The sequence below is a fragment of the Magallana gigas genome, chromosome 9 (assembly GCF_963853765.1).
Source record: "Magallana gigas chromosome 9, xbMagGiga1.1, whole genome shotgun sequence".
Lineage (NCBI taxonomy): Eukaryota > Metazoa > Mollusca > Bivalvia > Ostreida > Ostreidae > Magallana > Magallana gigas.
The window spans coordinates 1,574,344-1,599,090 of record NC_088861.1 but is presented as its reverse complement, the minus strand read 5'-3'; the positions used below and the strand labels follow the sequence as shown (position 1 = coordinate 1,599,090).

General features: G+C 34.4%; 2 protein-coding genes across 2 annotated transcripts in view; both read left to right on the top strand.

Moving 5' to 3' along the window:
• Positions 1-24,747, top strand: part of LOC136271293 (adhesion G protein-coupled receptor L3-like) — a 58,518-nt gene that overhangs the window by 17,424 nt on the left and 16,347 nt on the right. Inside the window, exons 2-10 of the mRNA XM_066071003.1 lie at positions 14,057-14,170; positions 14,424-14,537; positions 16,572-16,685; positions 18,018-18,131; positions 18,407-18,520; positions 19,438-19,551; positions 19,836-19,949; positions 20,137-20,250; positions 21,433-21,669. Coding sequence (XP_065927075.1) covers positions 21,612-21,669 — 58 coding nt within the window. The 5' untranslated portion in view covers positions 14,057-14,170; positions 14,424-14,537; positions 16,572-16,685; ... (4 more) ...; positions 20,137-20,250; positions 21,433-21,611. The remainder of the gene's footprint in view (positions 1-14,056; positions 14,171-14,423; positions 14,538-16,571; positions 16,686-18,017; positions 18,132-18,406; positions 18,521-19,437; positions 19,552-19,835; positions 19,950-20,136; positions 20,251-21,432; positions 21,670-24,747) is intronic.
• Positions 12,141-21,450, top strand: LOC136271417 (fibropellin-3-like). The gene is made up of 8 exons (XM_066071427.1): positions 12,141-12,204; positions 14,057-14,170; positions 16,572-16,685; positions 18,018-18,131; positions 18,407-18,520; positions 19,438-19,551; positions 20,137-20,192; positions 21,433-21,450. The coding sequence occupies exons 1-8, from the start codon at positions 12,141-12,143 to the stop codon at positions 21,448-21,450; spliced, it is 708 nt and encodes a 235-aa protein (XP_065927499.1).

The window sequence follows — 24,747 nt, the reverse complement described above, 5'->3', positions numbered from 1 at the left end:
ATCGGGTGAGACCTGCACCTGGCTGAACCTGTCAATCAAACTCTGTGTATTTGTTTTCATTGGATGGTCAAGCGTCTCTTTTTTTGTCAATAGCCAATGGAAAAATTAATGACTTCAAGGTAATTGGAATCAGTATTTGATGAAGCACACAATTTAAATGATAGAAAATTTATTAATTATTTGAACAAAATTAAATTTAAACATAGAAAGAAAACATACTGATCATTTCTATGAATTGCGGGAAGTAAGTTCTTTGGAATCCCGATTACGGATATTTTTACAAGTAATTATTTTAATTACTTAAACCACTGTTAACGGAAAACAAGACGTAATAAACGCACAGGGATTTGCCTACAATGTACACAGTCATGCAATTCATTATTATGGGAATCTTTACGAATGGAACTTAATTCAAATAGATCATGATAATCTATATACACTGTACGCCGTTATACATGTAAGGAGCGCCGGTAATATATACGAAGATTGAGTCAAAAATTTAAATCATTTTTATTTCTTGTTCTTTTCAATACAATGTTAAATTACTTTGAAAAAAATCCGAAATAGTAATTACAACTTTCTTTTTTGTTTAATCATTTGAATTTTTTCTGAGGTACATGGATATGTACAGAACATATTTATTTACGCGAATGATACTACATAGGAAAAAAATTATCGGATGTTTGTATAACATTGTTTTCTAACGAATGTGACTAATTCAATTTTAAATATTTTTCAACATTATCAATGTAAATAATATCAGATTTATTTCCTGTTTGTATTTTTACATCGTATTCTCTGAAACCAATAAAAATACTAATGTTAGAAGAAAAATCAAATCCCGCCGAATACTGAAAAACCGATTTCAGTTTGTAATCATACGGATTTTTATTTTTGGTATTGACTATTGAGTTACGGTAACATTTTTTCTGGATGATTTTTTATTTATATTTTATGTAGTAAAAGCACCATTCCAACTGTTACTCAATTACATAACAATTGATGACCCGGGGCTATATTGTTCTGAGCTGTGTGCGCTAAAGCGACACAAGATTCTCGGTCGCACGTGGCGATTGAATTAACACAGACTGACCGAATAAACAAACGGTTGGGAAAGTGAAACAAAATGTTACACATAAGAAGAAGCCACCAAAAATGATTTTCGACAGATCTTGATATCGTTTCGCCAAAAAAAATAAAAAATACAGCGCGAGCTCCTGTCAGCGGGGCGGGAGGAGGGGGGGCAATGAGTTCGCTTCCATAATGAAACGAACATGTAGAAAAACTACAGAAGTGATTAATTTGTGACCGATAGAATCTAATCTAAAGTTGTTTAAAACTCATGTGAATATTCTTTTAAATAATCATCGAATGCCTCAACTCAGGACATTCTTTTATCGTGCTAGCACCTACCGCAAACATGTAACATGGAACTTTGATTATAATTTGATTTGATTTTTAAACTACCTTGTACGCTATCGTATACACCAATGCTAGTAAAATAAATTTATCTTTTCATCTTAAACCAATATAATAGTTAAAAACATAATAAAATATAGTTGTGTCCGTGCAAAATATGAAACATAAACGCGTCATAAGGTACATAACACTGTGCCGGATAATTATGCCAGTGCCAAGGTGGCATTTTTTCACCCGCTTAAGCTGCATATATCGAAAAATTCAAATATGCCATATGATAGACCATTGCTTAAAGAGTTAACAACCACCTTTGTTATCAGTGTATCTCCCCTGTCAGGTAAGATATTTACCTTTCAAAAATAATTTCCTGTAGGAAAATATTTTTCCCCATAGGAAAATCAATATTCCTATAGGTAATTTGAAATTTCCTACCGGAATACAAGAACTTCCTATAGGAATTTCAATTCCGATAGGATTTGATAAAATCCGATAGGAAAACTTAATATCCTATAGGAAAACTGCATGTCTGAATCAAATTCCTACAGGAATTACCATTCTCCTATAGGAAATATAATTCCTACAGGACTTTTAAAAAATCCTATAGGATTGTCAATATTTCCTGTAGGAGAGTCAATTCTCCTATGGGAATTATCATTTTTCCGATAGGATATTAATTTTTGAAGGTAAATATCTCACCTGTCAGGTGAAACACAGAGTGGTTATATACTCTCTAGACAATGATCTATCATTTGGTATACATGGATTTTTCCGAAACTGCAACTTAAGCGGGTGCAAAAAATGCCACCTTGGCACTGGCATAATTATCCGGCACAGTGTTACATGTAGAAGAACACGGACCGACGGCGGATCACTTATCCACTCGCGCCGGATCTCCTCAGCCATGTGCGAGGGATGATCATCATTTAAAGGTTTAATATTTGAGGGGGGGGGGGTGTTGATTTAAAACATTAATTGTACAGTTTTTAAAGTACTTTACTTAAACAAACGAAACATTAGTTTATTCTAACGATTTTTCCGATTTGGAGTAATATCGTTCATTAATATTCATTTACACTCAAATATTTAATTAAATATATATACAAGTAGGACAAACTTTTATAACATAAAATTAAAACAGTTCTTGTATATACGGCTATATTAACTCAAACACGTTCATATGCATGTAAGTGTAAGTCGCGGTGTGCGAATCTTGTGTATTAAATAACCGCTTACCGCTAGGTAATGCATCCGTGGCTGATCTCCTCGGCCGTGGGCGAAGAATAGATTACGTAAAGGTACAAAGCACAGAATCGCACAGCTCAGAACCAAGGAAGATTTGAAAAGTTTGCAGTATAATGACCTTACTCTATCAAATAGAAGTTATATATTTTAAACTTAAACCCCACAATTGATCTATGTCTATTATTGCTTTAGAGAATGACATTGCTTTTATTAATTAAATGAACTATTTCTTACTTGACATCCAATCGTTTAATCCACAAAAAATTTTGTGTAATCAAAACTAAAACAATTCTTGAGTTCGCGGCTACATAAACTCATATATGAGAGACGCAACTCTCGTGTATTAGATAACCGCTGACCGCTAGGTAGTCCAGCCGCGAGCATGGTAACCGATTTTCTCGGCCGCGGGCAAGGGAGAGCTTACGTAATGGTACACACACACATGCAGCTCTGATTCAAGGTAGATTTTAAATGCATGGAGTTAATAACTAAAATGTAATGCATAGAGTTTTTTAATTCCATATTTTGTGGTTTACTAGAAAAGAAAAAGAATGTTTTGTTTTACAATTGCCGTTTTTAATGATTGTGCACTACAAGAACTTAACAACAATAATTTTAACTCCTAAAGAAAAAGCGTATACTCCAACAACAACAAAAATTCTTATGAATTAATGCCTCCTGTATAAACCAGCATACTTTCTGCGGCAACTTTATGCCAGTTGTACGCACAAAGACTTTCGTTAACTTGTCAAATGAAAACATGTACATGTCAACATGTAAAGCTTTTTACACTCATACTACACAAATCACATACAAAATAACATTGTAACGACCTTTATGAGATCCCAACAAACAACTTTTCCAGCGACAGCCATATCAAAATCCTAACCGTTTTTGAGTTATTAAGCAAAATTTTTTAGGGGCCATTGGCCCTTAATTTAAGGGGCCAGCCCTTTTTTATTGGTGTCAAATGAAAGCCCTCTATATTTTGCACAACTTTTATTCTACATGTCTTAACAAAATATTTTTCGTTTAAAAGATATAAAGGAAAATATGTCTAAATTTTCGCACTTTTTTGAATCCTGTTTTTTGATCCCCTACCTTTTCCTAAATAAAAAACGTAATCTTAAACAAAAACAGATGTGCACAACTACAATGTCTCTGTTATTCAAATTCGTTGGATTCCCATTCCCTGCTATCATAGTCTCAGAGCCTTTGTCTGGAAACAAAAGGCCCTAAAAATTTTTAAAAGGGGAATAACTCTTTAACGGAAGGGGAATTCTAAATTTTATGAATTGCTTAAGATAGTGTTTTGTAAAGTACATTAGCCCTGAAAATTTGAGCAAAAACCGTTCAGAAATAAGCAAGATATGAAGCCTCAAAGTTCGCGTCTAGGAAGAAAAAAAAAAAAAGAAAAATAATTTTTCCCGCACAATAATAGAAAGGTCTTCCGTTGGAAACGGAAGACCTTAATAATAAAGTTCGAGATTTTGTCATTACAGCGAGTTTTCATGATTTTATTGCAACTGTGACACTACTTTTGGAGCAACCCTCGTATCAATCCCACAGTGTTGTGTATTTAGTGATCTGGAAAGTGTAAATGTCTCAGAATGCTATTCATGTGAAAGTCTCATTTAACGTCAAGCTCGAATGATGTAAAGATTATTTGACTGATAAAATTATTTTTTTTCATTTATCACTAGCTCCCATTAAAGAATGTCAAAATTTTTCTCCACTTTTCCCTTTAAACTAAATCATTCTTTAATTTTTTATGTAAAGAAATGCATCTAATTTTGTGAGGTTTTGAAATGTGAAGTAGTAAAACAACTTAAAATGGTGCCTTAAAGGCGCTCAGACAGCAATCTAAAGATAATTGCTAGGCAGTGTACAAATATATTTCTGCATCAAAACGCTTTGTATCATAGCACTTTATCACAAATTATATACCGTCTATCTTTTTTTGAAACCTTAAAAGAGAGAGAGAGAGAGAGAGAGAGAGAGAGAGAGAGAGAGAGAGAGAGCATATCATTGGTTGTGCAGTTTATGGAAATAGAATGGACACAAAACCCGTGGCTTGAGACGATGAACACTACAGTGGAGCCTTTATTCTCTCTCAGATTAGGTTATATTGCAGTCTCCCCCAAATGTCTAGCATTATCTCCTCCCAGAAGCCCCCGAAGGAACTCAGACGCAGATATGAAAGGAGGTGTATATACATGTGAAAATAAAGAAAGACATGTACTTAGTTGTCACCGTTAGGTATCCATACATGTTATACTATACCTGGGCAATCGCGTACACTGTTCAAAATTAAACTTTTCCCAAAAGTATGATTAAGTTAAAAATACATGAATTCATTAAAAAAAAAAACCCATTATCATTACATACTTATATAGATATTTACCAAGGAACAGTGTACAAAATTGCGCATCCTGAATGATGATATTATAAGTTTTATTCATATCTTTTTATTACCTGAACAAACGCCTAATAAATAAGACAATGCGATGAATAATACACGCAAAACCCATTTTTAAAATGAAGCGCGTTTTACATTTGTAGAGAAAAATGTAATCTTAAATAGATACAAATTTAATTATGAGACGATAATAGCAATATGAATATGTATTTTTGTATGATCGCTCATGCAAAAATTACTTACTTAACCAATGAAAAAAATATATTCTGCCTTACGACAGGTCAAAATAAACAATGTACATCTTCGCTCCAATCATCTTTGTGAATTATAATTTTGAGAAGAAAATTGCTATAGATGCAGTGACCAATCGTTGGAGACTATCTTCATCTAGATCAAATTTGATAATTGTTTCTTATTATGTTTTTAAAGGTTTTTGAAAATTTGCTTTCTCGATAGTATCAAAGTAAAAATTGCCGCTTTATAACAACTGGTTATAATTATTTCAATTCATAGTTGAGTGGCTGAATTACCATAATTATCAGTGAGATCAATATACTAGCTATTAGGTCTAAAATTTAAATCAATATGATATTTTAGATATTTTTGTCAATATAAACATGTATTAAATAATGTTTAGTTTTATATTTATATGAATTTATAAAATCCTCTTTATGGATGAGAAAATCTTACACATGTACTTATATCGGTTAACTTTTTAATGCAAACCAACACAATCATTATTAAGTTTAATACTAATAACACCTTTGAACATTCGGATGAACAATATATGCAGTAAACTATGCCTTTCGTACAGAGCATATTTTGTCTTCATGATGAATACGCTATTAGCATGATCAGATCTCCGATCAGGGCATCAGGTCATTGTATCGACAAATCAGGACATTTACACAGTTGCTTTTTATATGGTCTATAAAATCTAATCGAACGCATATTTTTGTCCCCCGCCGCAACGCGGTGCGGGGACATAGAAATGCCGGGCGTCCGTCCGTGCGTCCGTGTGTCCGTCCGTCACACTTTTTTTGTAAGCGGTCTCGTGCCTACAAATTTTGACGGATTTTCATTAAATTTATACTAAATGTTTATACCACTATTACCTTGGTCAAGTTCGAAAATCAGCATTGGTCGATACTTTTTGTTGGAGTTGTGAGACTTTGACCACAATAATGACTGTTTTATCCAAAATTGAACTCGTAAGCGCTCTCATGCCTACAAATTTTGACGGATTTTCATTAAATTTATACCAAATGTTTATACCACTATTACCTTGGTCAAGTTCGAAAATCAGCATTGGTCGATACTTTTTGTTGGAGTTATGGGACTTTGACCGCAATAAAGACTCCGTTTTAACCAAAAATTGACCTTGTAAGCGCTCTCATGCTAACAAATTTTGTCGGATTTTCATTAAATTTATACCAAATGTTTATACCACTAATACTTTGGTCAAGTTCGAAAATCAGCATTGGTCGATACTTTTTGTTGGAGTTATGGGACTTTGACCACAAAAATGACTCCGTTTTATCCAAAAATTGACCTTGTAAGCGCTCTCATGCCTACAAATTTTGACAGATTTTCATTAAATTTATACCAAATGTTTATACCACTAATACTTTGGTCAAGTTCGAAAATCAGCATTGGTCGATAGACTCGATACTAGTATACTGCTTGACCGGCGGGGGACCCAGGAATTCTATTCTTGTCATTTTTTTTCTCTTGATTATAGTATTATAGTATTAATAATCAATATGCATAGCCCCAAATTACAAAATTATATTTGAAGTCATTATTTTGACTGTTTATGTATCATCAGGTCATCAGGTCATTATACATAAAAATCAGGACATTATACACATCTATTTTTTAAATGACGAATAAAAACATACTGAAAATATGTTTTATTGTTTTGTAATTTTTTTATAGTAATAAAAACTATTTACAATCATAATCAATAACAAAGAACAAAAATTATTCATAATAACAATCTTTATTTTTCATTTTATGGCCCATCAGGTCATCAGGACATTATACACATCAGGTCATTATACAGTTCCCAGATTAGGGGTGTATTCTGATTAGGTAAGGTGTGAATGCCTGCAGGGCTTCATTTACCCGTGTGTACGTGAAATCCTCCGCTAATCCGTATACACCGAAAGAGATTAAAAAAAAACAAATCGACGAAATAGGGTGTTCAAATTATTGTAAAAATACTCATGTTTTTATTTTCTTTTTTTACTCAGATTCGTAAACAATTTGTCAAAATCTAATCCGCTATCAATATTTAATATTCCACAAAGTAATTAGTGATACAGCTTTACTGTGATGTACCATACGCTAATGGCCGACAGGTTTATATAAACAAAGACATATTTTAGATACATGTAAATGCACATGAGCAAAAAAAAAATGACTCTGAGATAAATTGCAATAAGTGACTACGGGTAGGACCATTTCTTATAGAGGAAAGCCGGACCTTAAATTTTAACATTAAAGGTCCGGCCGGACCATTTTACGAACCGGACCTGATATTATACGACACCGCCATAGAAATCATCAAAGTATTGCAAGTGTGGACAGATTAGTTCACTTGACTTACAGACTATAATATAGTGACATATCTGCCTCCAAAAAATATAAGCGCTTCTCAAAGTTACACTTCAGTGAGATGGGACATGTGTTCTTTGGGATTTTCTTTATTGCTATTTATATGAAAATTGACTTAAAAAAAAAGTTTTATTGAAGTTGTGTGGTTTGAGGTTGTCATGCAACTTAATTTACTTACAAGGTTAGCTACAGCCAGTGGAATACTAATTTTAGGTCAACTCTATTAAAATACCAGAGAAATAGAGAAGGCAAATATTGCTTGTGACGTACGTAATTTTTTATATATATCTTTATGATAAAACAGAGAAAAGCAAAAAACAAACAAAAAACCCACAAAATACAAACATGGAACTTGCATCAAATTTACTTCATGTACATGTTACCCCTAAATTCCGACCGAATATGCCCCTTTGTCACATTTAATTAAAGCAATTGAAAATAAAAACCGTAACACCAAAATTTTTCCCTTATTTGTATTGAAGTTTCTACCGGCTTTTTTTCAAAATACATACGTAAACTTTCTCCGAGAGAATTACTTATGATCCGATAAAGGAGAAAAAAATGACTTAAAAATAGGTATTTTGCATATTTTTGCATCGTCGAGAGAAGTAATATTCATTTCTGTAAATAATGTCATTTAATTTTACGTTACATAACGGTGTCTGTATATCAGGTGTAAAATTTAGACGCTCACTTATGCATAAATTCTCCCGATGATCTTTCATAGCTGATTATTATTTTAAATGTTCAAGTCTACTCGTATTATCAAATAATATCAGCCCTGAACAAATTTTCAAAGATGCCATCAATTTAGGCTATTTACCAAATTTTGACAGCACGCAACAATTTCAAACTTGCACATAGTCTTCAAAAAATTAGAAAGATTTAATTACAGAAGTTACGTGTTTTTTATGCACGTTTTTGCGTGCATTTCCTTACATGAATCATGAATACATGTATATAACAATCCTTGCTACCCTTAAAAATTTAACTCGCCATTAAACTTCTCATTGTTTAAACCCCTGTCACACTGGAGCTGCGTCCTCACGGCGATCCCGCTGCGTCATTGAATAATGTAAAACGCCATGGTAAACGAACTAGAGTCTACTACAGCGCCTTAACAATGCAACGGCATCTTCGTTCGCCGTGGTGGGATATCCTAGAACATTTTAGAACGCCGTGACAGCGCATGTGCACGCAGACAGCTCGCAGGGCACGCTTTGGACGTGTGGTAAAAACTCCTAGCACGTCATGAGCACTCGGCGGATACCCAGCGAGAGCGCAGTCAATCGCCAAGTAGAACTCTGTGTAAACGTAGTTGGGAGCTCTATAAGGACGCCTCAGTCCCCATCAGGATGCCTTGACATTTTCACTTGTAAATTTTCCTTGCGATCCTACGAATTCCATGAATTTTACAACGCCGTGAACACGCCCTGGGAACGCAACTTGGTGTGACAGGGCTTTAAAGAGTTTTCAAAACAATTACACAAACTGTGTTCGACAAATAGTTTTCCTAAAACATTTCCTTCCTGTCTTTATACAGGCTTTCAATCACAACACGTTTTTATAACAAAAGCAGAAGTGAAATTTTAGTCATTAGTCATTATAATCGTTTGACACCAAATCATTTAAATTTCAACTCGCAGCAACAACGGAAGACCTACTCGTGGCTTTGCCACGAGCTCTGCTCTAGTTTTAAATATTTTTCTTGAGCGGTAATATTTTTTCAATGCTGTAAATTCATAAAAACGATTTCTCCAAAACGATTCCCCGTTATTACAGAGACTATAAAGTCACATGACCCGGAAATGGAGGAAATGATTCGAAAGTGGGGAAGCCAGGCCTTGTTGAAATACCTCCGTAAATAAAGTTCCCGGGAATTTATTTTAAAAAGAAGAAATGGCTGTAAAATAGCTCACAGACTTTACTTATTTCAATATGTATAAAGTATGAACACCTTTGCCAAATATTAACGAAACAGTGTGACGTGACCCGGAATTGGAGACTTCACTGATACGGTAGAATTTAGTATATTTTGTATATATAGGGTAGAAAAATGATAATATTAATCACATATCACGTAGGAGCTTAGCTGCCAAGGCATCGTGGATTGCTCGTTGTTCAGATTAAATAAGAATGTTCTTGATAAAAAAAAATCTATCAGCTTATGAATTGTGAAAAACAACTGATTGTGAAATCGTGATACTTCAAACCTTTTATATAATGACAAAACATCCACAGTGGATGCTCAAAAAAATTACCAATCAGGCCTAGGGATTCTGAAGCATTTTTAGACTTCAGTCGAAAATTCTTTCAATTGTGAAATTGTAATATGTCATAAATCCACGCTTAAAATGTGTAATTATGAACATAATATAGTGCCACAGTTTAAATGAATTTAATTTTTTTCGATGTATTTAATCAAAAGACGATATGACAATTTACAAATTTTGACCAAAGTCTAAGATTGTTTTCTGATCCTGGAACATGGTCTCTCTAAATCTTTAATATGGTTTTAGCCATTTACCTCCTTATGTATTTACTAGTAAGTAACTATCGAATTATTTGAAATTTAAAATTGAATATTTCTTAAATAAATTTATGCAATGCCTTCCTAGTATATCTCATGCAAATTTAAATTATCTAAAAATCGCCTTTTAACTGTTTAATGTTGTTGCAGGAATTTCAGTTCAGGCTTCAACCACTACAACTTCTACTGAAGAATTAACACTGCTTTATGAAACGATAGCAATAGACACTACACAAAATTCTGTACAAACAACCACCCAGTCAGAAACCTCATTGAGTTCAGAACATGGCAATACCACCGAGTCAGCAACCACAACGACGAGTGGTGGAAATACCTCTGAAATACCAACGATACCGATGGAAAACGCAACAATCGCAACAACAATAGCAACAACAATAGCAACAACAATAACTACTTCTGGGTGGAATTCCACGAACACAGAACCAACAACAAATGCAACAACATTAACTACTACTTCATTACTGAATTCCACGAATACGGAGCTAATAACACTCACGACGGAAATTACAACCACTGAACCAACAACTATTACGACAGAGAGTACAACCTTAGAACTAACTACTGAATCAGAAACTACTGAATTAGAAATAACAACGACAGACAGTACATCCACTCAAAATACAACAACGCACATTACAACAACCGAGCCACTGTCTACTACTTTCACTGGTAATATTTTTTTGTTGAGTTATTTAATCGTCTTCCATTTCAAACGAAAGCCCTTGTACTTTTCTTGTACTGTTTTGTTTCTGTTTTCATGATTTTTTCTGCAAATACTGTCCAGTGATATAGTAGAGACCATTGGACATATTTCCAGCACCATAGATGGTTGCTTGAGGTCATCATTATAGGCAGTTTTTAAAATTTTTGATGCAGACACCCCTTTTTGGGGGACGGCTTCTTGAATTAAGGAACCAAGGGTTATAAGTCTTTTCTTGATATTCAAAAAAAAAATATTGAAATTTTGTTAAGCATCAATATAGCAAAAATGTTCACTGGCGTATTACTACAGTTTGACCCCTTTTAATGTCGATATGCTTCGTACGAAGTGATCTTTAGGGTTTAAAATCTAAAAGCTTTCATATTTCGTACATGTAAATCAAAACAACAAATATTTTGCGAATCATTAAAGAATAAAATTTGTGCGGAATTCCCAGTAAGGAGTTATGTGAGTGGCACCTAAAACTGGTTTTCCCACTTATTTCAAGACTAAGGAACATTTTGTAGGACCAAATACAGCAAATACCAAGCATTTGAATGACCTCAATATTGTGAGGCCAGTTCCTTAAATTGAGATCTAAAGCGACAAAAAGTCGTTTTTTTAAATCTAAAGACACCGACAGAGGTTTCGTTTTGATGAAGCAAACAGATCTTCACAATGATTTACAACTGTTTGGCGCTTTTTAACCTCGATATATATATATTAGGTAATAAGGGATCTTATGGTGCCATATCTTAAACAGTTGAAAAGTTATATAATATAATAAAAAATCATATAAAAATATTATGAAGGTTACTGTTGAGTAGTTGTTCAAAATTTAGTTTAAAATAACATGCCATCTTTAAGCCTGTCATAGCTACTCCCAATAGGTAGTAACTGATCCCTAAAATGAAAAGTCCTATCAAGACGAAGGAACAATTTGTAATGACTTGTAGAATAAAATATCACAAAATTCGAAATCTTTTAAAAAATAAAATGATTTAGTGGCCAGATCATTATGTTAGGAACCTATAAGGACAACTGTTTGAAGCAAAATCGACTGGATGTTTTGAAAGTGTTGGCGCTTTAAAATAAAAAAAAATACTTGTTTTCTGGAAATTAAAAAAATTAAATGAATCTTTAAAGATTTTCTAGATATTAGAAATTCTTAAACAAAAGCGGCCTCGCACATGGTGGTCATACCCGGCGAGACAGCCCCGATACGCGTGTTTTGGACTAGGTCAGACAGCAGCCGTAAGCTAGGACTGTATCACCCTCGGGGCATATATTTCTCTGTTTCAGCCTATCGTCAAAGGGGTGTATTGCCCTCTAATTGAAAATCGATAATTCCACAATACATCTGCTTTTATTAAAATGTGTTTATGAAATATCGATAAAATAGCAATAAAGGGATATAAAGCTTTACCTTATAAGTTTGAATATCTTTAATAATGGCTGAAAATTGAAAACTGAAAATTCAAAAATAGCGCCAAACAGTGATATGTATCTAAGTAAAGGTAGACAACCTATGCAACGGTTGTGTACTTAGAACAATAGCGCGCTTTATTTGATATCAATCAGTATTTAAATTACGGAGGATTTAAAGAAGGATGGACCACTAGACTACATCTTAGAAAACCAAATCAAAAATTGTTAAAAAAAGGTAAATGTTTGACTTTTTATGAGTGGAATCTGACAGGAAACGTACGAAATCCAAGTGAAAGAATTTGATCCGTTACGAAGTTGCATATGATGGAAGTTTTTTCTTGATAATTTTGAATTTTCATTCGTGTGAGATCTGTTTGTCAAGTGTGATACAGCGTGCAGTGTGAGATTTTTCTGTCCTACAAATGTACGTACTAAAGTTGTCTGCTGTTTGGGAAATGCATATTGATAAATTGAAATTTTCCATGAAAAAATTGTTTTGAATAATTGATTACAATTTGTCATATTTTTATATGAATATTATTTAATTGTCGTATGCTCTCATTTTGACTTTTGATCTAAAGTACGCGGGTCGATAAACTGATTGAACTCTTTTTGACATCGTAACAGAAAGTTATCACGCATCATTTTTTAATGTAAAATAAAACGAGAGAAATATTCATTTATAGTATACTCGTCGTAGACCGTGAATCTTGTTCCCTCGGTGGAATTTCACCATTCTACACTCATAAATGATTCTATTAATCTCAGACGACAAACTCCCTTCTTCTGAATATCAAACCACGATGTTTTGTCAACAAAATTCGACTACTCTTACAGTTCTTTACAAAAGCAATAGAAACGAACGAGTTTTGTAATTCCGAAAAAAAAACTTCTTCATGATCAAATTTATTCCTTATTTGGAATTTGAATTTGAATAAAAATCTCTAATTTTAAATATAAGGTGTAAACAACAAGACACTACTGTTTTGATCTCGGATATCAATAAATAAGTCTGATATTCTATATGTACGTTATTTGCCAAAACAAAACATTTTTTTTATCTTTTGCTACGTGTTGGTGTTGGTGTCAACGTGGTTGATTTTTTTCTTTCTCACATATAAGGTATCTAGGCTTGAGAAAATGTAGCTTGAAATAGAGAATGAATGTTATTGCCCGTTCCCTATTACGCTTTGTTTTGAATGTTCCTTTGGTTGTGTGTTGATTCCAAACAAGGAATTGAAAATGTGACATTTGTATTGTGAAGTTTATGTGGGTAGATACGTTTATCCTATCACATATTGACGAGTGTAAGACATAGCCTTGACAAAACATAAGAACTTGTGGAGAATATCTACATGTATCAGTATAATTCAATAGGCGGATTTGTTGGATTAAAGTGCACAAAGGGTCAAGAATGATCAAACGCTTTTGAAATTATGGGCATGCTATTATTTTTATTCTTTGATCAAGCAGCGTTCTCGATCTGAAATACTTTAATTTTTTAGTTTGATTTTAAACTCTTAATTGTTATCAGAGGAGATAATTTGTGGTATCGATAAGCATCATCTTTTTATGGTTCTAAACGGATGTTATAGCATACGCAAACCGAAGTGGAGCAACAAAGTATTTCATTTATTTCTTAACAATGACTTTGTTTTTTGAAATCTCGAAATTGCAGATATTGACGACTGCTTCCCTGATCCCTGTCAAAACAACGCAACCTGTACAGACCTGGTCAACGACTACCGCTGCGATTGTGTTCCAGGATTTAATGGAACAAACTGTGAAAACGGTAAGTACTAATACGGTCTTTTTTTCAGATCCAAATATAAAATGCAAGAATGGGATTATATATTTAGTATCATGTAATTCATTTTAATCCAAAGTATTGTGGTTTGTGAGTTGATAATCTTTTCCGTTCTACTTATGTACACATGTACATTGATAGTGTACGATCTGTATTTGTACGTATGCATTAATTGGATAAATGAAGGCAGTCTTTTTCATCTGTATTTTTCAAAGATGCATTTTTGTTTTTGGTTTAGATATTAATGATTGTCAACCACAACCTTGTCAAAACAATGGAACTTGTACAGACCTGGTGAACGACTACCAATGTGATTGTGTTGCAGGATTTAATGGAACAAATTGTGAAAACAGTAAGCACATTATTCCTGTCTGTAAAAATGGAGAAACATATATTGATGTTTCATCCGCTGTTTGATTAATGTATTATGATATTGACGATCGTTGAGGTAGCAAATGTCACATTGAACATCTGAGGGCAAAACTTGATAGGTACCTGTTTCCTTTGTAATAATACATATGTATATAAAATTGCAGATACGGGTTTTCTGAAATTTGAGGCTATTCATTTGGAGTTATTTTGTGTTCTATTTTTTTTTTGGGGTTAAGCAATGTTCTCTTTCTGTAATAAATTGATTGTTGAATTTTCATTTCAAACTTTTTGATGCTATCCAAGGATGATTTTGGAAGGATGAAAACGAATGTAGTGGCAAATGTAAACAGTGGCGACCTTTATATTTATTTCTGATCAATGATTTTGCAGGTACATGTACGTAGCATCAGGTGGGAAGGGGAAAGGGGGTGCCTGCCCCTCCCACAACATTTTTACTTGCAGCAACTGATTTTCTTTAAATTACATTAAAAAAATTGAATTATAATGGAGTTAGTTCACCACTTTTTTTAGAGTTTGTAAGGAAATCGAACGAAAATTGCAAAGTGAAATTGAAGTTATAGATATGCTACCCCCATGGATTAGGATTTTGAAGATTTTGGAAAGTTTTTGTTCTATTGCGTGTAAAGATTTTGGATGATTGTGCCCCCACTAACCTACAAAAACGATGCTACGTGCCTGTTTTGTTTTTGAAATCCTGAAATTGCAGATATTGATTTGTTTCAGATCTAATGGTACAACATGCATGAATGGGATTACAATATTCAGTTTAAGTTTATTCAATTTATCTGTTAGATGTTTAAGGTCTGTAAGCTTTGACACACTATTCCTGTCTGTGGATAGTCAGAAACAAATATTGATGTGTCCTCAAGTGTTGGCTTATATATCATGGTAGTGACGATCGATGAGGTTGCAAATGTCACATGACACATATGAGGACCAAACTTTAAAGATTTCTGTTTCCCTTGGTATAACAAATATGTTTATAAAATTGCAGATATTGACAGTTAGTTGTTAGTTAGTTGTCAGATAGTTGTGTTCCTGGATTCAACGGAACAAATTGTGAAAACAGTACGTACTGTGTATGCCTAACTTGTTTTGATAAAACAATATAAATACTAATATGTTCGAGTTTTTACTGTTTGTTCATATCTTTTTAGTCAATTCAATGAAATATTGGTGATAGCGTCGGCGTGGATGATGTTTTATCCTACCTAAAAATGTGGTATCTAGGATGGCGCAAATGTAGCTTGAGATATGATATTTTGGGACTTTGTTATCAAGAGTAATCATTGAAGTCTTACTTAGGTTTGAAGCAATCAATGAGTGCCTCTCAGGTATTTGTCTAAAAATCAGGACTTGTAAAGGAAAAGTACTATTGTTAAAATAGTTCCTACTGCGTATTATATACACGGTATTTGTTAAGAACGAACGGGCGCCAAAGATTGATAAGCTGTTTGTAATTATAACTTTTTCTGGCTCGTTTGCAGTGTTGCATTTGGTTTGTGAGTTGAATTCAAAAAGGCGGTATTGGAAATGTGACATTTGTGTTGTGTAGTATAAGCAGATTGATACCTTTTACGTTCATCCTATCACAAATTGAAGGCTATGAGACAAAGCGCTGTCAAACCTGAACTTGTAAAGGTCTTATTTATATTTTCTCGTAACGGCGTAATTGCATCGACGGGTTTGTGGGACCACACCGCACAAATAGTAAAGAACGGTATGTCAAACGTTCCTGAAATTTGAGTCTATTCATCCGAATTTATTTTGTGTTCTTTCTTTGGTTAATCAGCGTTCAATACCTGCAATGAAGTGATAGTTGAATTTTCATTTCCAACTTGTTGATGTTATCTTAGGAGAATATTTAGTAGCTTAAAGAAGCAATGTTTCGAAAGAATGAAGACGAATATAGTGACAAAAACCAACAGAGGCAACCATCATATTTCATTTATTTCTGATCAATGATTGTATTATTGAGATCTTGAAATTGCAGATATTGATGAGTGCTACCATATTCTCTGTCAAAACAACGCAACCTGTAGAGACCTAGTCAACGCGTACCAATGCGATTGTGTTCCTGGATTTAACGGAACACACTGTGAAAACAGTAAGTACTGCCAATGCGGTATTTGTTTCAGATCTGGTACAACATGCACAAATTGGATTGAAATATCCAGTTTCAGTTTATTCATTTTATTTGTTAGATGTTTAAGGTCTGTGAGTTGATGCACACTATTCCTGTCTGTGGATATTCAGAAACAAGTATTGATGTTTCCTCAAGTGTTGCCTCAATATGTCATGGTATTATTAACGATCATTGAGGTTGCAAAAGTTATATGAAACGCGAGAGGACCAAACCTTAAAGATATCTTTTCCCATGGAATAACAAATATGTTTATGAAATTGCAGATATTGACGAGTGCTCCTCAGGTCCCTGTCAAAACTATGGAACTTGTACAGACCTGCTCAATGACTATAATTGCAGTTGTGTTCCTGGATTCAACGGAACAAATTGTGAAAACAATATGTACTGCGTATGCCTAATTTGTTTTGAATGAATCGCTATAAATTGTAAAGTGTTCGAGTTGTTAGTTGCTTGTAAATATCTTCTGAGTCAATCAAATGAAATATTGGTGTTAGGGGCACAGTCGATGGTTTTTTTCTTGTCGACACATGAGATATCTAAGATGGAGCGAATGTAGCTTGAGATATGAGAGTTTGGGACCTTGTTATGAATAGTAATCAGTAAAGTCTTATTCAGTATTGCAGTGAACAATGAGTCTTTCTCGCGTATTTATTAAGAAATCAGGACTTGTACAGGAAAAAAGTGCTATTGTGAAAATAGTTCCTACTGCGTATCATATACAGGGTATTTGTTTAAAATGCAATGTCACCAAAGATAGAATATATGGTTTGTAGTTGTTCCTTTTTTTGGTTCGTTCGGAATGTTGCCTTTGGTTTGTGAGTTGATTTCAAAAGGAGATATAGGAAATGTGACATTCGTGTTGTGTAGCGTAAGAGGATAGATGCCTTTTACGATCATACTATTACATTTTGAAGACTACGAGATGCAGCATTGCAGAAGTCTAATTTATATTCAAATATAACGGAGCAATTTCATGGACGTATTAGTTGTATCAAACCGCACAAATGGTAAAGAATGTTATGTCAAACGTTCCGGAAATTTGAGTTTATTTATCCGGATTTATTTTTGTATTCTTTCTTTGATTAAGCAGCGTTCGCTATCTGTGATGGATTGACTGTTGTGTTTTCATTTTAAACTCTCAGATGCTATTAGAGGAGACGATTTATTAACTTAGAATAGGTTTTGGTTTTGAAGGATGAAAACGAATGTAGTAGCGAATGCAAAGAGTGGTGACCAACATATTTTATTTATATCACGATCAATGATTTTGTTTTTTAACTCTTGAAATTGCAGATATTGATGAGTGTTTCCCTGATCCCTGTCAAAACAACGCAAACTGTACAGACCTTATCAACGAGTACCACTGCAATTGTGTTCCTGGATATAATGGAACAAACTGCGAAAATGGTAAGTACTGCTAATGCGGTATTTGTTTCAGATCCAATGGTACACCATGCAAGGATTGCATTTTATTTTTAAGATGTTCAAGGTCTGTGAGTTGATGCACACCATTCTAGCTGTGGAGTGTGAGAAACAAATATTGATGTGTCTTCAAGTGTTTGATTAATATATCATGGTAGTGACGATCGATGAAGTTGCAAATGTCACATGACACATATGAGGACGAGACTTTAAAGATTTCTGTTTCCCTGGGAATAACAAATATGTTTATGAAATTGCAGATATTGACGAGTGTTTACCAGGTCCCTGTCAGAACAATGGAACTTGTACAGACCTGCTCAATGACTACAATTGCAGTTGTGTTCCTGGATTCAACGGAACAAATTGCGAAAACAGTACGTTCTGCGTATGGGTAATTTGTTTTGAATGAAACGCTGTAAATTGTAATATGTTCGAGTTGTTAACTGCTTGTATATATTTTCTTAATGAATCAAATGAAATATTGGTGTTTGCACCGGAGTCGAATATTTTGTGCCGACACATGAGGTATATAGAATGCAGCAAATTCAGCTTGAAATATAAGATTTCGGGACCTTGTTATCAATAGTAATCAGTAGAGTCTTATTAAGTATTGTAGTGAACAATGAGTCCCTCTCGGGTGTTTTTCCAAAAATTGGGAATTGAAATGAAAAAGTGCCATTGTTAAAAAGTTCTATTGGTATCTTATACACGGTATTTAATTACAGTGAAAGGGCACCAACGATTTAAATATATGCTTGTAGTTGTTGTTTTTTATGGTTCGTTCGGAATGTTGCCTTCGGTTTGTGAGTCAATTTCAAATGGAGGTATAGGAAATGTGACATTTTTGTTGTGTAGCGTAAGAGGATATATACTTTTTACGTTCACCTGGTCACATATTTAAGACTATACGCTTTGAGACTTAGATTATTCAGGCAATGTAACTTGTGGAGGTCTAACTGCTATTTTTATGAAACGGTTAAATTTCATAGACGTGTTTGTTGGATCAAACTGCACAAATGGTAAAGACTGTTTTGTCAGACGTACCTGAAATTTGAGTATATCTATCTAATTTTATTTTTTTTTCTTTGGTTAAGCAGCGTTTGCTATCTGTAATGGATTGACTGTTGAGTTTCCAACTCTCAGATGCTATTAGAGGAGACGATTTTCTAGCTTAGAGTATCATTGTTTTTGAAGACTGAAAGCAAATGTAGTAGTAAATGCAAACAGTGGTGACCAACATATTTCAATTATTTCTGATCAAAATTTTTTTTTTGAAATCATGAAATTGCAGATATTGATGAGTGTTTCCCTGATCCCTGTCAAAACAACGGAACCTGTACAGACCTGGTGAACGAGTACCACTGCAATTGTGTTCCTGGAATTAATGGAACGAACTGTGAAAATGGTAAGAACTTTTAAAGAAGTATTTGTTTAAGATCAAACTGTACAAAATGGAAAGATGGTATTAATATTTTTAATATTATTTTATTCATTCTATTTGAAAGACATTAAGTTATTTTTAGTTGATTACAGTGTGTACCTTTTCCTTTAAAACTGAAAATATTTGTGTGCAGTATGTTTATCAAAAATTGCAGTCATTCTTTTTTACTTGTTTTGATAATTATGCACTTGACGCAGTCATTCTTTTTTACTTGTTTTTATTAAAAATGCACTTGAAAATTATTTTAGATATCAATGACTGCCGAGCAGACGTTTGTCGAAACAATGGAACTTGTATAGACCTTGTCAACGTTTACCAATGTGTTTGTGTCGCAGGGTTCAATGGAACAAATTGTGAATACAGTAAGCAGTATGATTGTGCATACATTCCCCATGATTGGATATTAAAAAAATACAAATTTAAATGTTTCCTCAAGTGTTTGATTATTGACGATTACTTGGGATTCAAATATCCTTTGGAGCATATGATGACCAAAGTTTAAAGATTTCTGTTTCTCTTGGATTAACAAATATCTTTATGACATTGCAGATATTGACGAGTGCTCCCCAGGTCCCTGTCAAAACAATGGAACCTGTACAGACCTGGTCAGTGACTACTCTTGTAGTTGTGTTCCTGGATTCAACGGAAAGAATTGTGAAATCAGTACGTATTGCATATGTTTAGTGTGTTATGAATGAAATTTTATGATTCTTAAGGTACATGTACGAGGTTGCTTTCAATTATCTTCTCTGTTTCCCAAATCAAAAGTAAAATTTTGACGTTTTTATAATTTTATGCTGGTTGGTTTGTCGAAGAAGTCTCTCCTAATCGATTTCGGATGTTGATATTGTAAACAAAAGTTATAAAAGTAATGAAGAAATAATGCTCAGAACTGTCTTATACGCTCTTAAACATATACAAGCACAATTTCTTCGTTACACGGCCGCTCAAAAGTGTTAAAGAGTAGGCTATAAAAACGATGTTTACAATGATCTCGAAAACGATACTGAATTTCTAAACAGTTGTTAAACAAAATATATAAAAAACAACAAGAGCTTTCAGTTGTCATCAAGGGACTGGCTCTTCTTAATAGGGGCGGAGAGTAACTTTTATTCCCAATTTTTTTGTAATACTATATAGCAGAAATTATGTTCGTGGTAACGTTTTTTACCTATGGAATATCACTCATTACTCTTTGTTTTGTAATCTAGGATTTTAAATGACAAAAAGTCCAATATTTTGATCTTTAACATCGCAAAGTAAAGAATGGAAAATGACAATAACAAACTGTCAAACATCTCAAAAATCCATAAAACGAAATCCAAATTCAAAGCAGAGGAACACAGACCTCTAAAACTGATAGAGGTAGGATCAGGTGGCTAGGATGAGTGAGCATCCTCTGCTGACCGGTTACACTCGCCATGTGCTCTTTGTCGTATTCAGGAAAAAACCCGGAAAAGTCCGTAGACAATTAGGTGATTTATTATGGTGTAACAATTAGTATGAAAAAAGTCTCGTTTCAAATTTTAACAATTTGGAAAGTAAAAATCGAAGAAAAGATGTTCAAAATAAAGCGATTAACAATATGAAATCATTTGTAACATGGTCCCTCAAATGAGTTAAAGATTGCCCCCTTAAACGTTTTTTAAATGTCGAAAAAGGTAAATGAATTCTGATCCCTGTCAGCTGACATCATATCAATGGGACTGGCCCCTAAATGTCTAATGTTTGTCATCTTTAGATTTTACACTTGATACAAAGTAGTCTCTAATCCTTTTATTGAACACTGCATTTTTTTATTATTCGATAATAGGTATGGTACATAAAAAGAATTTGCTTTTTCAGATAGTGTGTTGGCAGTAGCAGTAGATTCATCGCCTTTTGTGGAGGAAGAAAATGGGCTGATAGCCTGCAGCTATATTTCACACCGCAATGCATCTATCAACAATCTTCATTTTAACTGGACAAAGAATGGACTTGTGATATCTAACTCAAATTCTCACGTGATTCATTCAACGTGCCATATGAATTTATCCTGCGTGTCCACTCTTACCATAACAAAGGTTGACATTTTGACAGAAGGTCAGTTTTAAATTTCATTTCATTTAGCATGATTACGCACAGAAAGAGAGAGAGAGAGAGAAAGAGAGAGAGAGAGAGAGTATCTCTGATATACCCATTAATTTACTGAAACCAATTTAACATGGGGAGAGGTCATCATAGAATTCAAACCTACGAATATTTCTGATAATAAAATTCATTTGAGCAATTGCTCTCGTTGAATTCCCTACTCTCAGAGCTTGCGAGAATTGTTTATGTGTATCTTGCTGTAATAATTTTCAGGAAGTAGATCTGTGTTTTCCCGAGTAGGCTGGGTCGTGTTGATTTTATATTTTCGGGGCAGGTGGTCCGGAGCGGGGTGTTTGTGGTCTGGGGTTTGCTAAGAGGATAACGGTGGGTCAGAGATACTTATAAATCGAAGATGTTTCAGACCTAAACAAAACTTTTTCATTACCTCAACATTTGTGTTCCCAATAACGTAGTAATACATTTGCAATTATCATAAAGAAACATTATGAACAATTGCAATTGTTACCGTGTTTTGAGGAAAAAAAACCCAGATTATTTGCCTCAGGTATATTTTTTTTATATATCATTCTCAACCGTTAAAAAGTCATTTTTTAAATTGTTCTTTAATATATCACTTTGGAAGTGAATGTAACTCACTATTTCAAAAATCGTGGATTGAAAATGGAACATTTTATTTTATTCTGTTGCCTAAAACAGCGTAGCACAATACCTAACCGCGACAAGTTTTGAAATTTAAACATTACAATTCTGTAACAAACTAAAATTCGTTGTGTATAATTATAATTCCCCTTGGTTCACCTTTTCGGTTTATCCTTTGGAGAGCCCCTTGTTTTAATACTTTGACCCTTGGTTACCGTGGTAACATATCAATCCTGTGGGGAGCCCCTCGTTGATACCTTAAATAGTTGGTAAAAGTATGCACGGGTAGTACCCGGGAACATCAGCCGATAGACGTGGTCGTCATCCCGTCTAGTGCTCAGGGGCCTGTTTTAGAAAAACATCAGGTATTTAAACAACCCATTTTTGTACGTTTTAACCACACGTGTTTGAATAGGTTTTCGGTAGTATGTTTTTCTTTTTGTTTATTTTATAAGGGTCTTTTCTGCCTTGTTTTGCCGTAAATTTCCCCGTCCCTACAGAACGTCAATACCTGTCAGGGAAGGAGGGTTCTTGGGTGCTGAAATATTTCCAGCTCCTGTATTTATGAGTAGCCGTTTCCATTTTCATGGGATAATTTATAGAGACCGCTGTTCTACAGTGAGTGAGTGAACTACGGCGGCCCTTTCGACACATCTCTAAAACTACTTATGAATTTATACCTGAGGGTGATCCTCGCAGTTTTACCAATTTATAATCGTCAATGCAGATACGTGCTTTAACTTAACATTGTGAAAGTTTGATATTTATATAATTTGTGTCATTTGAAAACTTATATTCTGTTTATTGAGTTTATTGAAAGAAACCTCCAATCAGCGTGGACGAGGCCATGGGTTATTTACATTTCCAAGGAAAACTTTCGTCTAATGAAGCCTCGATAGACCCGTGCAGCATGTGAACTTTCTACATGTACTTCAACTTAGTTCTGGTGGTTGCCGATATACCTAAGCCTGACTGTAACCACGTGTTCACCTGAGGGTTCTTAAACACCACGTGCACCGGAACCGGGCTGACTATATAGACTTTTCCTTCATTTCATTATTTAATTTGTATATTTTTGTTTGTTTGGTTTTTTCTCGTTGAATTTTCTGTTGAATTTTATTTTATTTTGTTATTAAATATTTTGTTAAAAATTTCATACTTGTTCTGTTGATTTATGTAAGTTCATCAGGATGCATAATCACACATCCTCACAAATGGTGGCAGCGGTGGGATGCATCTGAGCTTGCATAAATCAAAAGATTTTCTTGTGTTTGCATGTTAGAAATTTTGACTTTGATATTTCTTATTTTTGTATGTTTCAGCGCATAAACTTTCACAATGTCACATATGCCGAAATGGATGACCGAGCTTATCGCGAAAGGGTCAAGCGTCAAGGACTGTTTAGAGGTGTGGCGTCAGGAGCAGGAGGCAATGAGAGCTGAGAGAGAGTCTGCTAGGGCTGAAAGAGAGGCAGTAATGCAGGTGGTGGACGAGGTAACGCAGGGGAAAAGCCGGGTCCCAGACCCAATAAGTTTGGTTCAGGTCAGTTCCAAAGGGGTAAGCATGTCTCGCCATCAGAGCAAATTAAAACATGTTACAAGTGTAACCGGGTAGGACATATTGCGCCAAATTGTCCTTTGCGTAGTACATATCAGTCGAAACCTCCTTTTAATCAAAACCACCCAGGGAATCAAAAGTCGAAAGAGCGGTTTGGTTTGTGTCTTGATGAAAATATGATAGTTTCTGATCAGGGTGATGGTGTTCATGAGAATAAGATGGTTGTTAAGTTGTCTGGCGTATCAGCTACTGATGAGTCTAGTCTTGAAACATGTTGTGAATCGGGTCTAGATTTGGTAAGTGGGGAAGTTGGTGAAAAAGTTGTCTCAGTTTTGAGGGACACTGGATGTTCCACTGTGTTTGTAAATAGTAAGTTGGTTTCAGATGATGAAAAAACGGGGAGAACAAAAGTAATCACTTTGGCCGATGGTACAAGGAGAACTTGCAGTGAGGCGATAGTAAGTGTGAAAACGCCATACATTTCAGGTAAGGTGCACGCGCTATGTCTTGACTCACCTTTTGCTGATGTAATCATTGGCAACAATGTAAGCATTGTAGTACCGAAAGAGGCAGCACCTTTGACCATGATTGAGACTGCAGAAACAGTGGATGAAAAAGAATGTGGAGTTGTTCAAACTAGATCAGAGACAAGGAAACAGGAGGATGCAAAGAAACCAAAGCTGGATGATTTGAAAGAAGTGGACACAGAACATGAAGGTATGTGGTGTAATAGAGAGAAATTGATCGAGCATCAGAAAACTGACGACAGCTTGAAATCGGTGTTAGAGATGGCCCAAAATGGTCCACATGAAGGAAAGTCTTATTTCATCCTGAAAAATGATTTACTGTATAGAGTTTTTGACTCAGACTCTG

Bases quoted from the DNA above. Each gene is read 5' to 3' on its own strand.
- LOC136271417 (XM_066071427.1), top strand. From the start codon at position 12,141: ATGGTGGTCATACCCGGCGAGACAGCCCCGATACGCGTGTTTTGGACT. The intron at 12,205-14,056 runs GTAAGCTAGGAC...TCGAAATTGCAG, and splicing joins GACTAGGTCAGACAGCAGCC to ATATTGACGACTGCTTCCCT. The intron at 14,171-16,571 runs GTAAGTACTAAT...TTGAAATTGCAG, and splicing joins TGGAACAAACTGTGAAAACG to ATATTGATGAGTGCTACCAT.